Below are 8799 nucleotides of genomic sequence, written 5' to 3'. Positions count from 1 at the left end.
AACATATTAAGTTTTCATGAATTGCAGTAATATATAAAAATTTATAACCAATATATTTGTTTTTGTTTATTAAGTTACATTTGAAGTGAAAGTGTTAGTCAGTCGTGTCCAGCTTTTTGTGACCACATGGACTGTAGCCTGCCAGGCTCCTCTGTCCATGGAATTCTTCAGGCAAGAGTACTGGAGTGGGCTGACATTTCCTCCAGAGGATTCCAGGGGGGATCTTCCCAACCCAAGGACTGAACTCACGTCTCCTGCCTTTACAGGTGGATTCTTTACCATCTGAGCCACCAGGGAAGCCCCTGTTACAAACTTTTAAACTCAGCCTTGGCCTAGTACAGAGCAAACTGCCATGCTACCCGGCTTTGCAGGTAAATCGTCAGGCTGGATCTGGTCAAAGGTTTGGGTTTGGTTGATGAATAGGTTGCCTCTCAAATACCTGCCCCAAATTATCTGAAAAACCCAGGTAACAGCAAACTCTTCGTGCTTTTCCCCTTTCCACGTGTTTCTCAAGCCTGAGGATGAGGGCCCTGTGGGGTCAAAGAAGGCATTTGGGAGTTTCAGGTGATTCTTCCAAAGGTGCAAGCTTAGGATCCCTGAGATACTGACTGAGGTTAAGGTTTGCCAACAAAACTTTTCTTTCTGTAAACTAGGGTTTGTGTGAAGCTCAGTGGTTCAGTGGTTTTGTAACATCTTATGAGTTGCTTTGGTGTAGAAAGAACCCCAAGCCTTAACTGTGTCTTGATTTTGCACTTGCACACAGAAGTGCCTGCTAGGCAGACGCAGGTCCAAGGCCCAGGTCTTCCGTGAGCCTGACACGCCTGAGCTCTGAATGGACAGGAAGCTGGTCTCGAGTCTCAGACAGAGGACAGAAAAGGTCAGGTTCAGAATCTCTCCAGACGATGCTTCAGCTTGGCCACTTTGACCTTCATGGGGAAGGCTGGATTTTCTCTGTGGTGTGACTGACCCCACACAGAATGTTCACGTTTAGCATCTCTGGTTACCCCAGCAGAGGCTGGCTTTACAGGCCAGGAAAAGGATGACAAGAGAAGTCTGCTGAGGCAGGCAGCACTTTCTGAGAAATTAAACCAAACTCATGTGTTACGGGCTGTGGAACTTGCCTGGGAACTGTGTGGTCTTTACAGGCACCACTTGGAGGAGCTGTGGGAATATGAAAACTGGAAAAGGGTCAAACACTTCTTTTTAGATGTGTGAGCTTTTTTTCTCAAAGTCCTTCAGGGAACAATATGGAAATATTCCGAATTTAATTGGACCACAGAGCTTACAGCCACAGTAAGCCCAACTCCACAGAATGAGGCACTGATAGAATGAAACATATGCATATTCTGTGTTAAAAAAAAAAAAAAAAGACACACAACAAATTCAAGGCTTTTGAAAAAAGCATCATTTATTTCAAAGTACAACATAAAGTTGTATTTTTAAGAAATACACCTTCAATCTTGTATCTCAAGACTTGGCGATGTGCATTTCAGTTTATCTTGAAAATAAATTCAGGTATACAAATGTTACATACCTCAAGTACAAACAGCACAGAAAATGCATATGATCTCAACCGAATGCTTTAACATTCATTCACTGTTCTTAAAGTTGACTTAACATTTCTGTAATCTGCTTTTAAACCGAGACAGCCTTATTTTAAAAAAATACTCTGTATTTTTCAGCACAAAGTCCTCATACATTTTTAAAATTAGATCTTGGCATGTAATATTGTGAAATTATTAAAAAAACCAACCTTGGTAATTTAATAAATTGTCACATGCCAGAACTTCTGAAATCAACTCGAGTTGTCACCTTAGCTGTAATATCAAATTGGTGTTCACACAGATAGATAAGGTGGGAGGAAGACAGGTGGTGGACAGTTGATAACAGGTCAAGTTTTCAGATGTACAGGGCTTACTGGAGTTTGTGGCTGAGTCCAGACTTTTCTCTAAAAGCACAACAGCAAATCTCGTATTATCATAATTGCAAGAAAGATCTGAAAGAAGCGAGTGGTATAAGCCTGCCCTGCAGAAATGGGGACGGTGGGGCGTGGGCAGCGACAGTGGGGAGAGCCTTCGAGATGTCTCGGAAACGGGCACATCATGGTCTAGACCAGGGGCCACCACCGTTTTCTTTTTCTTTTTTTTGCCTAATTTCAATTCTCGTGAGGGAAGTGCGAATTCGACCAGGGGTCTGAGCTCCTCCGTCCGATGGTGGGGCTCCATATCCGCCAGGGGTTGTAGGTCTGGCCCAGGTCGTCGGTCGGGCTGGTGGCGGAGGGCGCGTGAGGTGCCGGGGCGCTCTCAGGGCCCATGAGGCCGATGCTCGGCAACGCGCTGGCGGGGCTGGTGAAGGGCAGGGTGCTGTGCAGGCTGCTGGACCAGATGGAGCTGCTGAACGGAGTGGACGACCACAGGCTGCTGGTGCTGCCAAGGATGGGCTAAGAGACAAGAGAGACGACACTGAGCATCGACGTGAGGGGGGCAGGTGGCAAAGTGAAGGTGATGCTAAAAACGGGCTAGAACACAGGTTCCTCTCACTCTGTTTCCTTTAAAACGAATGTTTTATACACATAGCCACCTCAGCAACTGAGCAGATGGTTCTGAAATTCTAAAGGGGCGCCCACCACAGCTGATGGGCTGAGTCCAGCCCGCCCGTTTCTGAAGGTGAAGTTTACAGGGCCGTGACCTGCCCCTGCCACCTTTGCACCACATGGAGGAGCTGGACAGGCTGCACCAGCAATGAAAAGAAAGCGACAGTGTTAGTTGCTTAGACTCTTTTGTGACCCCACGGCCTGGGCCAGGCTCCTCTGTCCATTGGATTTCCCAGGCAAGAATACTGGAGTGGGTTGCCATTTCCTCCTCCAGGGGATCTTCCCAACCCAGGGATCGAACCCAAGTCTCCTGCATTGCAGATGGATTCTTTTGCCCTCTGAACCACCAGGGAAGACCCAGCAATAATGGCCTGCAAGGTCTCAAAGAGTTCTACCCCATTTTAAAAGAATGGTTAAGATGCTTGTAAAACTGAAGCCAGAATGATTACGAGTGAAGACAAACTTTGGAACTAGTGAAGTTAAAATATCTACTGTTAAACCTTGCACATCTAATTGAGTTTTCCTGAGGATGAAGAAGTAATCACAATGGGATCCTATTTTTCTGTCATGATTTTGTAAAAGCTGAATCAGGAATCATTTACTTTTTGTGGCGCATGATCTTTGTGGAACCATTTAGCTGAGAAATAAACAGATGCACCTAGAAAAAGCTCGAGACGTGGGCCTCTCAGGAGCCGGTACGTGCCCTGCTCAGGCACCGTCTGGCCTGGAGGTGGGGGGACCCGAGACGGGCCCTCAGTCACCCTGCGGTCTGATTAGAGAAGCCTCTCTCTCTCGAGCCTCAGCGTCTCAGCCTCCCTCCTGTAACTTCTGGACCATCTCGGCTCTGAAGAGTACTGCCAGTCACTTGGGCAGAAATGAAGATAGAGCAGTGGACACGGTGGGCGTGCTGACCCACGCCTTCAAGCTGCTCTTGTCATTCATCTCTGTCAGCATCACCCCAGGGACAGCTGCCTGAGCAGGCAGGCGGAGCAAGCCCAGGACTCACCGTGGCCGTGTGGGTCGGGGAGCCGGAACTGGCTGGCCAGGAAGGGCCGGGCTCTGTGGCCGGCGAGTCCCAGAGGTAGGAGGGGCCGCCGCTCAGCTCATTCCAGCTCCTCTGCGAGGCCTGATTGCACGATCGCGCCAACCCGAGCTTGCTGAACACTTCTGCAAGTGAGGAAGCAAAGGCAAGTGTGTGCTGGATCCAGCCGTGCTCCCAGGGCAGGTCGCGTGTCCTCTCAGGGGTCTGCATCCCACCCAGTCGAGCAGCCCCCACCACTCAAAGTGGGGTGTGGGGAGGTTCCCCAGACTCCTGCCCATGGTCTCTATACCTCACCCACACTTTTCACTGGATCGTCAAGTGCAAACACCATTACAGCTGATGTGAAACTCACATCACTGCCTCTAATTCTCAACAGCAAGAAAAATAAGGAGCTCCAGCGTAGCCAGGAGTCACCTCTCAGATACAGAACTTTCTTGACTCTCTTAAGTCAATTGTGCAGAACATAAGCCAGTGGGGACCCCCACCGCATGGAGCAGACCCACTGCACCTTCGGGGGGGGTGGGACCCGTCCAAGGGCCAGGACAGCAGAGACAGACCCGCCTCCTGGAAATCAGCCCCATGCCCACATCTGCGGCTGCCTGATAGCGCTGACGTGAAATGCATCTTTCAAACACGCCCACCAGATGACCACCACAGTCTCCTCCCTCTGTCTGTCCACGGCTCATCAGTCACGGTCCAGGGCTTAAACACTCACCACCAGTTAGGTTAAAAGAATTCCCAAAAGCTGAGAACGAGTTGAGGGGTGTGAAGTCAGGGCTGCTGGGGTTGCTCACGGGGCTCCACAGACCCGAGCTGAATGTTGGGAGAGAAAAACGCAACACACAAGAATGTGATGGTCAATGGAGACAGATCCATCGCTCATAGCTGCACACGGGAGGCCCTGCTTCAACGGGCGCTCGCATGTTAAAACGCGGAGAACTGCTGGCCGCTCCATCCCACAGAGGGTTCAGAGCTCAGGCCACTCTGTCACAGGCTGGGAGCCTGGCTCAGAGCAAGTCTTCTGCAGAGAAAGGAGGTATTGCTGCCTTGTTTACCTTTTGGTGATGGAAGACTTATTAAACTATTTCAAATCTAGGATTCATTTTGTTAGTATCAAGCAGGTAAAACTGGGAGTCTACTTGCAGTTTTTATTACTTTACTGTTGGAATTTTATCCAGGAAAGTGAACCGAGGCAATCCCTGCATGCCCCCAGGCCACTGTGGCCACTTTGGGTCAAAGAGCGACAGTGTACAATAACTGCCTGGAATCTGTTCCAGTGTCCTTCCTCTCAAATATGTTTTGGTTCTTCTGTTTCTCATGATGAGGTCACAGCCCTTCCACAATGACTGTGACAACACAGAGGGATGAGAAGAGACTTAGATGGAGGAACACACAGCTGTCCCCCTCTGCGGGGGTGGGCTGTGTTGCGGGTGCCTCCTCCCATCAGGGGGCCTGGGGGGAACTGAGCCCCCCACCTAACAGAGGCGCCTGACCACCACCAAACATCTGCTTGTCACCAAGGGGCCTCAGAGCACACGCACAGCTAGAAGATGTCAACCTGGCCCGAGAAGCCCACCTGCCTCCACCCCGACTGAGACGGGCCGGCCATACCTGTCTGAGCCGTCGCTGTCAACGGGAGTGTGTGAAATGCCAAGGCTGCTGGAGAAGTCTGTTTTGCTTGAAGAGACTTTGGCAAAGCCGTTCCCACCTGTAATAACGGACTCCGAGTAAGCTGAAGGCAGCCGGGCCACAGGTGTGCCCCAGGTCGAGGTCAGGGATGCCGGGTGTCTGAGGCCAGCCACTCACCTGGGCTCTTGTCGTACCCAGCCGTGACTGCGGCGAAAGTGGGGTTGCCGTTCTTGCCCGGGAGGGAAGCGGCTTTGGTCAGCTTGTGCTTGCTCCCGCTTGGCTGCTTTGCTTTAGAGTCACTGGGGGGAGGAAGCGAGGCGACACCCCTCAGTCCTCGCTGGCACTACCCCCCACCCCGGTGGCCCCGGGCACTCATGTCCCAGGGGCCGTGGCTGTGCGGTCAGGTGGAAAGCCAGGGACGTGGGGAGAAGGGAAGGAAATGCGGCGGGGCAGCCCCTTCTAGACGGAGCGCGGGACGGCTGACCGCTGCTGCAGGGTCCCTGTGCCGCCCGCGGGCGAGGAGCCCCGGCCACCCCGCATGGGGCAGATGGGGGGTGAGAGACGCTGGGAGGGTGCAGTGTGCCGACACCGGCCTGTGGGGGCAGCGCAGTCCCCCGGTCTGTGAGCGGCACGCCGCCAAGGCCCCGGTCACACGCACGGTCGGTCGGGCTCGGTGCCTCGCGCCTGCGCGGCTCTTCCAGGCCCTGCCTGGTCACCGCGACCTTCACCTGCCACAGGGTCAGGGCAAATGACCCGTAAACCTGTTTCCTTGACTCTCAGCACAGCTCCTGGACCAGGAGCTGGCTCCTGAACCAGACCGTGACTCTACGGGGCCGCCCTGAGGTCAGGGGTGGGGAGCGGGGCTGAGCCTGCACAGGGCGGGACGGCTGCCTGCAGCCTCTGAGGGCCCCACCAAGCGGGCCCCAGCTCGGCGCGGCGAGCCCACCTGCCCGGGCTGCCGTGGACGATGCTGCTGTAGCTGCCCCGGGCTGTGAACGGGCAGGGTGCGGCGGGCGGCGACGGGGAGGCGGGCGGCGGCGAGGTCTGGTGTCGTTTCAGGAAGATGTCTGCGTTGAGGGTTTGCAGAGAGAGTTTATAAAGACTATCTGCAGCTGCAAATTAAAAATAAAAGTGTCTCAACTGTGACTTGTCAATTTTTACTCTTCAAAAATAGTTGCTTTTGATATTCTGATAGCAAGGCACTAACTCAAGTGCTTCCACTAAGAAAAAACCTACAGCTCTCATGTGTGTTCTGTCCCTCTGCCTTTCCCGGAATGCCCACTGTGCCCCGGGTCTGCAGGTCCTTCCCAGGGGGTGAGGTCCCCTCCCTCCTCAGGCTGGTGGATGGGCAGGTGGAGTCTCTGCCTGGACCTGGAAGACCCTGGACTGCCACACAGGCCCAAACCTCACAGGCGTGGGGCCAGGAGAGCACCCCCAGCTCTCCCAGGGGCACCCTTGCACTCTGAGGGCCCGCCTGGTCCCTGTCTTACAAGGATACAAACTCCTACTCTATTCCTGCTGCCCTTTAAAGCACAGCTGTTTTAAAATTTTTAAACAGAAAATAAGATCGATTCTGCATTCACTCAGTAGAAACACACACCTTTTCAGAAACAGGTACCACCTTGCACATCCGTCACGTGTGACACGAGGTGTGAGCAGAGGGCTTGGCTCCGCAAGCTCAGTCTCTGGGGGGCCCTACTTGCCCAGTTACCCTGGCATGACCCCCTGGCCTAGCATCCCCCGTTTCTTCCCTGGCGCAGGAGGCTTTGCACAGCTCCATGCGTTGCCCCCCTGGTCCCTCTGGCCGGCCTTTCGAGCCTCCAGAGCAAGGACAGTCTGCTCTGCTCCCCTCCCACCCGCAGGGCCTGTACCCCTCACTTTCAGAATCAAGCTGGCTCTGTGGGTGGTTCCCCTTCCCTCCAGCACTGCATGCTTCTCCCAAAAGGCAAGGGGCTGGGGGGCCCAAGTGAGCTCACATGATCCTGGCTGTGTCCAGCCCTGGATCAGAACCTCCACACAAAGCCCCTAACCTTCGAAGCCCGACTTAGTTTTCCCATCTTCAGCTGTGCACTCTGCCCAAGCTTCCCCCATGGGGCCGGCACCTATTCACCCACCGTTCCCACATACCCCTCTCACCCTTGCTCGCTGGAACAATCTCCCCTTCTCGCCTGCTGACCTGACACCCACACCTCCTCCCTGCAGAATACCCCCAGGCCTTGCTGGGCTTCACACAGCCCAGTGAAACCGGCTCCTTGGGAACACGGAGTTTACTCCCTACACTGAAATGCAGCTTCCGCTGCAGGGAAATGGCCCCTGTCACAGGGTAAAACCCAAGCACCAGTGTCCTGCTGAAACCTCAGAGGGGATCTAAGGGCCTGAAAGCAGCAGCCTGGACCCCGGGAAGACTCAGAGACTCGTTCAACTTGTTTCTTGAATGACCAGGGATTTCGGACTTTCTCCCTCACCTCAGACAAGAAGAAAGTACTAAAAAGGCTCCAGAAAATTTCACAGCAAATATGGGGCTGCAGGTTTTAACCCAGGAAGTGTCTCTCTCCAGGGCGAATGTACACAGGCTTGTGCTCAACGCCCACCTCACCCAAGTTCTTCGCTCTCATTCAACTCACTGGCCTCCAATCACCCCTCTTCTCTAAAGCCCCGTGACCTCAAACCTGGTGCTCACCCCTGATTTCCCTTTGGCACAGATGGGCCCAATGGAGTCACTGTGATATGGTGGCTGAGTGTAGACAGATCACCTCTGCAGGACTGATCACCAAGGCCCTGCCCCCAGGCCCTTGCTGCGCTGGTCTCTCCTCTTCCAGGTCCTATATATCTAGAGCCTGAGGGCCTCCACCCTATTCCAGGAGACAGTGCTCCTGTCATGATTTCCTGCAGGCCAGACCCGGGGGACAAGGTCAGGAAACTGGTGAGAAAACACACACACCTTCACACAGGTTGTCTACGGAGAAGATGTGGTAAATTGGGAGCAAAGTGAATCCTTACAAGAGTGGTTACGCTGTAAACATATGAGAAACTAGTCAGGTACTGGGATGCTGAGCGCTCCTCTGGATGGTTCACTGCTCCACTGGAACTTCAACTTCCCATGTCGTACAGAGGGAAGCCGGGGGTGATGAAGCAGCTCCCTGAACAGTCTGCTCTGCTGTGAACATTCACTCTACGGCCGATCACACCACCACAGTTTAACTACTCGCAGACCTTTATACCAGTGTGTCTGCTGGCTGCTACAAACTGGCTCCAGCACATAGACCCTCGGCCTCCTTTGGAGGCAAGATGCCCTACAGTTTTCCCGCCCAGACCTGGATGCGCTGCGCGTGTGGGGAGCACCATACTTACAGCTGCCGGGCTTGTGAACAGGCACGGAATCCCACTCTGGTGGGGGAGAGTCTTTTTCGCCTTCTGAGCTGCTGGTGTTGCCTAGTTCTTGACTGTTTGGGAGGAACTTTGCAAGGGCAGGTGGCCTGCTATCCACTAACTTACTTGTACCTGTCCAGAATTCAGAAAAGAAAGCCATGATGGA

The 8799-nt window shown here is 53.4% G+C and overlaps 1 protein-coding gene across 1 annotated transcript in view; it reads right to left on the bottom strand.

The window, feature by feature from the left end:
- Window positions 1–1387: 1387 nt before the first annotated feature.
- Window positions 1388–8799, bottom strand: part of TMEM131 (transmembrane protein 131) — a 179560-nt gene continuing 172148 nt past the window's right edge. Inside the window, exons 35-41 of the mRNA XM_065929757.1 lie at window positions 8616–8765; window positions 6211–6376; window positions 5442–5563; window positions 5247–5343; window positions 4351–4448; window positions 3600–3760; window positions 1388–2440 (exon numbers count right to left, since the gene is read on the bottom strand). Coding sequence (XP_065785829.1) covers window positions 2156–2440; window positions 3600–3760; window positions 4351–4448; window positions 5247–5343; window positions 5442–5563; window positions 6211–6376; window positions 8616–8765 — 1079 coding nt within the window. The 3' untranslated portion in view covers window positions 1388–2155. The remainder of the gene's footprint in view (window positions 2441–3599; window positions 3761–4350; window positions 4449–5246; window positions 5344–5441; window positions 5564–6210; window positions 6377–8615; window positions 8766–8799) is intronic.

Source organism: Muntiacus reevesi, chromosome 3 (assembly GCF_963930625.1).
Source record: "Muntiacus reevesi chromosome 3, mMunRee1.1, whole genome shotgun sequence".
In the NCBI taxonomy this organism is placed as follows: domain Eukaryota; kingdom Metazoa; phylum Chordata; class Mammalia; order Artiodactyla; family Cervidae; genus Muntiacus; species Muntiacus reevesi.
The sequence above is the reverse complement of the archived record's forward strand: the minus strand, read 5'-3'. Positions and strand labels throughout refer to the sequence as shown.